We start from the raw sequence: 8,470 nt of genomic DNA on the forward strand, positions 1-8,470 counted from the left end.
AGTGTTGAGAAACACTGCTGTAGAGCAGTCTTGGGAAATAGTTGAAAACTGAGGGGGTCCTAAAATCCGCAGAATAAGATTATTGTGGTACACATAATTTTTTCAGCCTGTGGTTAAGCCAGTACCTGAACCAAGAAGTAACATGAAAAAAGCCGGCAGCAGAGAAGTCCTACGAGAGCCAAGTCCGCCTCCATTTAAACCAGAACCACCAAAGGTATGTTTAGTCAGCAGTGTACTGATCGATGTACATAACGCGAACACAGATCATGTTATGTAATTTTTCCTACACTTACATGTTATACCTGGCCATTGTTTCTCCTATTACCATATTTTTCGCTTTATAAGATGCACCTTTTCGCAATAACAAATTTTGCTAAAAAGCGCCTGCATCTTTGTAAACGGCAGTCAGGGAGATCCAGCATGCTAGACCCCTGACTGCTTCTTTAATGATCCGGCAGAGCACACATGCAGCGCTTTGCCCGATAAGTGAGAGAACTGTGCATCTGCACTCACCTCTCTCTTCCAGTAGACACCGATCTGCGTGAACAGCGGCAGAAGGAGAGCACATGGGGAGGAAGATCCTACAGGTGTACTGAAAGGAAGTGAAAACTCCAAGTACAGCTTAAGGACCTTTTGATGATAATTGCAGGAGCCAGAGCAGAAGAACTATATAGCACACACTATGCAGGGAAATAGGGAAATGTTTTTTTTATTTTTTATTAAAGGGGGTGTGTATGTGTAGCAGTGCTGTATGTGTGCACATGGATTTAGCAGAGCTGTATCTGTGTGTAATTAACTGTGCTGTATATGTACCAGGACTCAGTGTGTGTGTGTGTTGCAGACAAATACTTGCATGGCAGGACACAACAGAGCAATGACACGAGACATTTATTTGGATAAGTATATTTAATAAGGTAACCACATGCACCATTGATAGTTCTTACAATGGTCAGCAGATGACACACTAAGGGTAACAGGAGCTGACCAAAACTATCCCTCCCCAACACTACACCCTAAAGCTACTGACCTTGACCCCTCCACTTCAGTAAACCACATTCCCTTCAAAGAGGACCTAGAAAATATATTTTCTAAATTTCTGTTTTCTAAAACTGGGGTGCGTCTTATAGTCCAGTACGTCCTATAATGTGAAAATTATGGTATTTCATTTATATGTGGCATTTCTAAATCCTTATCCTGGTGTGAATATTATATTAATGTAGTATAGCCATCCATTTAAGATCATTTGAGATCTAGATGCCAGTTCTTCCACAATCCTCAGAATAAAAGGATTGCAGTGCTAGTTAAACCATCATAGATCATTCCTACACAGCGGTGCTTGCAGCGCAGCTCCATTTACTTGAATGGTCAGGAGCGCTGCTGTGCAGTGGTAGTGCTGAAGTCACTTCTGTCCCTTCGCTCTTAAGATCAGAAGGGGTCTCATAAGTCAGACTTCCACTTTCCAAATGCTATAACTTATCTTAGTGATATGCCATGGCATTATAAGATGGGACCAAGCCTTCGACAGGAAAATCCATTCAACATTTTAAATATTCGCAGTTATGCCACTAAATTGGTTTAGAAAGACTTGCCATACTTCAGCTCTATCATGGTGCAGGTATAAGGTAGTCCACCTACATAAAAAAAAGTCCATGAGTGTGTTCATGGACATGTTTGATATAGTCTTATGACATGACAAGCCGTGTCTGCCTCTTAAAGCTTGTACTTTTGTATTTTCGTTTTACAGGTGAAGCCACAAGACAAGGATGAGCTTTATGATTCTCCTCGCAGTTATGACGCTAAACGAAGCAGCTCCAGTGTAGCCAGCAGTGAAATCTCAGGTGAATCTGCCAAGGCTGTACCCCCTCCCGTTGCTGCTAAGCCTGTGATTGGTGGGAAGCCCATTCTGAAACCTCCTGTTACTGTTACCACCTCAGCTGGGATTCAGGATGAGGGACAAGACTGTGAAATACTAAATCCACCCAAGTCTGTATTAGGAAAAGTGAAAATATTTGAGAAAATGGATCACACTGCAAGGCAGCAAAGGATACAGGAGCTTCACGAGGCACAAAATGCACGGGTAAGTAATGCCTGTGATCAGCACACAGGGACCTTCTTCCCCTCAGCTATAAACTTCCTAATTTTTTTATTAAATTTATTTTTTATACAATTTGTTATCCGGGATTTTTGTATTGATGTTCTCTTCTTGGGATAGGCCATCAATATAAAAATCATGGTGAATTCCTATAAAAAGACAAGCTTTGTAAAATTTCATATGGTTTATAAGGGATTCTGTAAAATAGTAAGTTGTATCCTCATTACATATTTAAATTATTAACACCACATCATTTTTAGGTCCAGATTCTGTGCCAATTAATGTATTAAAATGACATTAGATCTTAATAGTTTCTTATTGTTATAGCTGACTATTACTGTATATTGGAGTTAAAGGGGTTGGCCACTATCTGGGAACAGCACATGAAGGCAAATAGTGATACTGTTATTAATCCATTGGCACTGATTACTTTTTTTTTTATATATGCTTAATTCTTGTGTATGACATTGATTGCTACTTGTAGCCAGGCACCGTGGTTAAAAAATTTATGCTGACAGAGGGTCATGTGACTAGTACTGTCTATCAGTGCCCTTTATTGACTAACACTGCACATTTTTAGAAACTAGCGCATGCACAGTGTTAGTCAGTGGAGGTCTCTGATGGACTGGAATGGTCACATGACCCTCCCACTCGGTGTCCTGTTTACTATTGCAGTCTTTGGCGATTCTGTGGTCTGTCTGTTAATCCTTTCACAAGGTCCTAGATTGGTCTAGCAACCGATTGGAAGGTCATGATTTTCCCATGAAGGGGGTGGCAATTGGAGCACAGAGACCCCCTCCCCCATTTATATCAATCGTATGCTGCAGTTGCTATTAACCTAATTTGCCATCTTTAATCCCAGTCACTGCAAGTCTGTAATGAGAAACTAAAAAGCTATACAGCTCCCCCAAAACCAGCACTGTATAATATTCCTTGGTGTAGTGAAAGGCAGCACATATCATCCCTTGAATTCCAGGTGCTAGCTGATATTCCGCAAATGCATAAGTAGATCCAGTGCCCTTTTAGGTTAAAACTTAACTTTTTCTAAAGAAACATTAAAACTTCATGGCATTCCTTAGCTTACATATTTCACGCATGTAAGGCTTAATCATAGCATAACATAAAGAAAAACAGGTAAAAGGTTTTAAAATCAAAATGGCTAATAGAACCAAAATTCACAGGTCATGTGATCTGAATGTGTTCATTCGGGTAACGTGATTTTGAAGGCACGTGGACATGAACCTCCTGGTTAAAGGAAAAGACTTAGTTAAAGGGAAAGAAATAAAGGAATAAGTACAATAGGGCGTTCTTGTAGGATTAAAGCCAATAGGTTGGGGAATCGGAAGAATTGACCTGCATCGTTAAAGACGAGGTTCTAGTTAAAAGTAAAGTATGACTGGAGGAAATTTCCCACCTGCAGTATAAATTTTATGTGGAATGACCCTCATGGCTGAAAGGTCATAGTTAAAGGTAAAATATGGTATCTCACCCAAAATAAAGTATGGAAGGAAAAAATCCATTTAAAAACCTAGAAGACATAAGTATAGTATAAGGTTCATGTAAAAAATTAAAACAATAAAAAATGGCTTCCATGGACCTGTAGGAAAACAGCAGTGAGATAATGAACAGATTACCTAACAGAAGGTATATAAGTAAGCAAATAATTGTAAAAAAAAAAACTGTTATGAAATTGAATTAGCAATAAGTGAGGAGTTGCTGTGAAAATGAAAAAGTTTACACTTTATTCTAGGTGAAAATGTCCTCCAGTCATACCTTTTAACTATGACCTCCCCTTTAACATGTCTTCTGTTTCTGACTTATAAATTATACATGAGCAGCCATGAGATACAGACAATCATATCTGTAACCAGATTGTTGGGGACACACAAAATGGCATTGAGGGTCGCAGGTTTTGCACCCCTTACCTAAAGTGAATGTCCACCATTGAAAAACATTTTGTTTTATTTTCTTAAAACTAAAGAGGTCCAAAGTTCTTCCCTGAATACTGTCATAATATACACTTATTGCAGGCAGGAGGACACGTAGGTAGATAAGATGGATTAGAAAATGTGCTAAAATTCTGGTGAAATATGTGGCAAAAAACAGAAGCAGGTGTCTTGCACCGCATTTAAAGGGGTTGTCCGGGTTCAGAGCTAAAACCCGGACATACCCTTTTTTTCACCCAGGCAGCCACCTAAGGCTAGCATCGGAGCATCTCATGAATTTGTATGGCAGCTTTAAAAGGGCTTGGGCTTTCTTAAAGAGGACCTTTCACCGATTATGACACTGTGAACTAAGAATACAGACATGTAGAGCGGCACCCGGGGATCTCACTGCACTTACTATTATCCCTGGGCGCCGCTCCGTTCTCCTGCTATGCCCTCCGGTATCTCCGCTCACTAAGTTATAGTAGGCGGAGTCTGCCCTTGTTCTGCTCTAGCTCTGGCCAATCGCAGCACAGAGCTCAGAGCCTGGGATGTTATTTTCTCCCAGGCTGTGATCTCTGCAATGCGATTGGCCAGCACGACAGCAGAACAAGGGCAGACTCCGCCTACCATAACTTTGTGACCGGAGATACCGGAGGGCATAGCAGGAGAACGGAACGGCTCCCAGGGATAATGGTAAGTGCAGTGAGATCCCCGGGTGCCGATCTACATGTCTGTATATTACAGTGTAATATTCGGTGAAAGGTCCTCTTTAAGATTTTGATACTGGTGGGGGTCAGACACCCGGACAGCTGTTTGAGAAGGTAACGGTGCTTGCAGTAGCGCTATGGCCTTCTCCAGCTTTTCCTAGGCCAGTGACATGTTCCTTGGTCCCATGACCTAGGAGCAGCTTAGCTCCATAGAAGTGAATGGGACCAAGCACAACAGCTATACAATGTATGGCGCTGTGCTTGGTAAGTACGGAGAACGCCATGGCACTTACAGGAGCACCGGTGCCTTCTCAAATGGCTGATTGCTGGGGTTCCCGGGTGTTGGACCCCCACCAATCAGATACTGATGACCTATTCAGAGGACAAGTCATCAGTATTAACTTCTCAGAAAACCCCTTTAAGTTTACACTGTCTTAGATTAGTAAATCTGCCCTATTGTCTTACATAACTGCTACTTTCACCTGCTTTTGTGCTCCCCATACATAAAAGCTCAAGATTTTGTTTGTTTCTGCAGTTGGAGCTGGCACAGAAACTTCCTGATATCTATGCTGTTCCTATAAAGCCACAGAAACCTGAACCGATTCGACCTCAACCAACAAGGTAACTGGTGTTTAGTCCCCTGTACGGATTGCTTTAGTAGGGTTATGGTTGGAACAAATGGAAGCTTTTGATTATATTATTTGTAAGGCTTTTTGGATAAGCTGGTACTTACAGACTAAAAAGGTCTTTTCAACTGAGTCTTTTACATGCGCTGCGGCAGTCAGTGGATGTTATTGGTATATTCTTTGAACTGGCTTTTTATATAGTGCAGTTTCTCTTTACTGAATCAGTGCTGGTCATATGATTTGACGCAGAACTTGGCTCATTTCACAACCAGGGCATCTTGTTACCCCCTTGATGTAAGCAATGGAGGTTTCCATAGATGAAAGGTGCGAGGCACTGAGAACAAAGCAGCTTGGAAATTTGTATACATTTTTCATATAAATGAATACATGTTATTTGATGAAATTACAGCACATTATATACCGCTTATTCTAGTTTAGTTGTTGTTTTGGAGCTGGCAGATCCCTTTATAAAAGACAATCTGATTAGCTACTAAGGGCAAAAGGGAAACTTTTTTTTTTTTTTTTGTACATAAATTTTTATTAATTTTCCAAATATTATCTGTCATACACATCTTGTACAATATTACAAATAGTCATGCGATCAGTACAATCATGTATTACATATCACTTAAGTGTATAACATAACAATCCCGACCCTCCCCCCTCCCTAACTGCTGAGCCTGCAGGGAAACTTTTTGACTGGGAAAGTTTTCATGCATATACCTATATAGTTGTATATTTACCTAGTTTTGTGGCGTTAAAATGTCGCAAGTAGTGTTACACAAAAGTTGCATCTCTACACCAGTCATCCACCCCAGGTGCACCTAGGGTTGGACGATATCAAAAATATTTCCACGATAACGATATTAAATTTATCGCGATAATGATGTATATTGTGATAAATGCCCATTTAGAAGAAAAAAACACTTGAGGCCACAAGGAGACATTATACTGTATGGAGCACTGGGGCAGCCACAAGGTGACGTTATACTGCATGGGGCAGCCACATGGTGACGTTATACTGCATGGGGCAGCCACAAGGTGACGTTATACTGTATGGGGCAGCCACAAGGTGACGTTATACTGTATGGGGCAGCCACAAGGAGACGTTATACTGTATGGGGCAGCCACAAGGTGACGTTATACTGTATGGGGCAGCCACAAGGTGACGTTATACTGCATGGGGCAGCCACAAGGTGACGTTATACTGTATGGGGCAGCCACAAGGTGACGTTATACTGTATGGGGCAGCCACAAGGTGACGTTATACTGTATGGGGCAGCCACAAGGTGACGTTATACTGTATGGGGCAGCCACAAGGTGACGTTATACTGTATGGTACAGTCGGTGTTAAGCAGCACTCCAACCCAAAATAGGGGATGATTTTTATACACCGATCTTCAGGATACCCGATAGTGATCCATGGGACAGGTGGTGCACGTGGATGGGGACCCAGGTTTGAAGGTCCCAAATGTTCCAAATATACTGTATGTGGCACTGGGGCAGCCACAAGGCCCTCCCCTCAGTATAACATACATGGTCATAGACAGACCTAACATCTTTATGTAAGACAGTCGTGTCTCTCTGTCTCACTCTCCTCTTCCTCCATCACTCGCAGGTGAACTCTGCGGGGGTCAGAGTGAGACTTTACCCGCCTCATCGCTCCAGAGCCAGGCCGGCTGCTGCGGGCAGTAACTGTATTGGTATACACGGATGCAGATTTTTAAGCGGTCAGCGCACTTGACCTCTTCTATGACTTCGCAAAATGCAGTGGTTATTAGGAAATAGCAATACCGCCATATCGCTGTTTCTTAATACCGCGGTATACTGGTATATCGCTCAACCCTAGGTGTAACTTCACTGCAAAAGGTGCAGCTAGGTTGCATTGAATGGGTTTTTGCCAATGTCATAAATTTGGCTTAGGTCCACAGTCTAAAAACTAAGCTCAAGTACTCCAACAATGATGAATGTCCCCCAGTGTTTAAATACGCCTAGTTTGTTGATGCCTACAAGTCTTTTGACTCATTTCATTTCTTTCCTCCTAAAGTTCTCGTCATCCAGAGCCCCAGAAACCGGCTGCTTGGTCATACATGGATAAGAGAGGAAGTTACGGAAGTGATGAAGAGGAAGATGATTATCGCCGCCAGTTGTCTGACCAGTCAAAGCGAGGGTTTTATGCCCAACCAACAAAATACAGGGATACTGAATTGTGAACTTTGCTCAAAAATAGGGGATACAGTGCATCTGGTGGTTAATATTGTACAGGAATATAGATTATTTTTAGATTAAATGTACCGTGTTCTTTTTGGGTAGGAACATGCAAAACGTTTGCAGTATTTGTTCTGCTTGGTTTCTTTTACGTGTCCTATTACAGACACTTCAATTTGTATTCTAAACTGATGAACTACAGTGATCGATATTGTAGTCTTTTGGTACGATGTAAATATAAGAAGTAGTACTGCAAAGTTGTTTCCTATGTTCATTTGTCCTGAAAGCTCCACCTATTCAGCAGGGATGGTTCCGTTTTGGCATACTTACCTCTTGTGAGGATTCTGGCAATGTCCTGCTTTCTAATAACATTCCAAAAATTTTGACAAGTGCCTTTTTTGGCGTAGAATTTCTTAAACATGTGATGCATTAATTTAAAATAACTTGGCTGTTAATGTTCCTTTGTCTCAAATCATTGGGCTAGTATGTCTCTCTGACTAGTGTTTGCCTGTTACAACCAGGCTGGGAAATACATAGCCTGTTTTTGTATTTTTTCTCCTGTTCTGTTTTCAGTAATAAACCATTTAAATTACAGCTCTCTGAATTGTAAACTATTGTAAACACTGATTCTACTCGACCATTTTAGACTTTCTTTTCCTCAAAAAGATGTAATATGTGTTCTATGCTTCTGCAACAAAAGGTGAGATACAAATACATAGGTACCGCACAGCGATTATTAGATGTTCAGTTACGGTATGTTTATAGCCCTCTCAAACATGGCTGAACAGCTCTTGTGCATCTTGACTTTTCTGTGATCACAATTGTTTTACACACTTTATAATTGGGGTAATGTAATTTATAGTTACTGTACCTTCTGTTCATACAGTGCCACATGGATATCAGCAAAGC

General features: G+C 41.2%; 1 protein-coding gene across 4 annotated transcripts in view; it reads left to right on the plus strand.

Moving 5' to 3' along the window:
• LOC122922236 (tight junction protein ZO-2-like) overlaps positions 1-8,155 on the plus strand; it is a 130,474-nt gene extending 122,319 nt beyond the window's left edge. For all 4 annotated transcript variants that reach the window (XM_044272809.1, XM_044272818.1, XM_044272827.1 and 1 more), the window contains 4 exons: positions 107-214; positions 1,745-2,077; positions 5,263-5,348; positions 7,401-8,155. In XM_044272809.1, coding sequence (XP_044128744.1) covers positions 107-214; positions 1,745-2,077; positions 5,263-5,348; positions 7,401-7,566 — 693 coding nt within the window. In that variant the 3' untranslated portion in view covers positions 7,567-8,155. The remainder of the gene's footprint in view (positions 1-106; positions 215-1,744; positions 2,078-5,262; positions 5,349-7,400) is intronic.
• The last annotated feature ends 315 nt before the right edge of the window (positions 8,156-8,470 follow it).

The sequence above is a fragment of the Bufo gargarizans genome, chromosome 1 (genome assembly GCF_014858855.1).
Source record: "Bufo gargarizans isolate SCDJY-AF-19 chromosome 1, ASM1485885v1, whole genome shotgun sequence".
Taxonomy (NCBI): domain Eukaryota; kingdom Metazoa; phylum Chordata; class Amphibia; order Anura; family Bufonidae; genus Bufo; species Bufo gargarizans.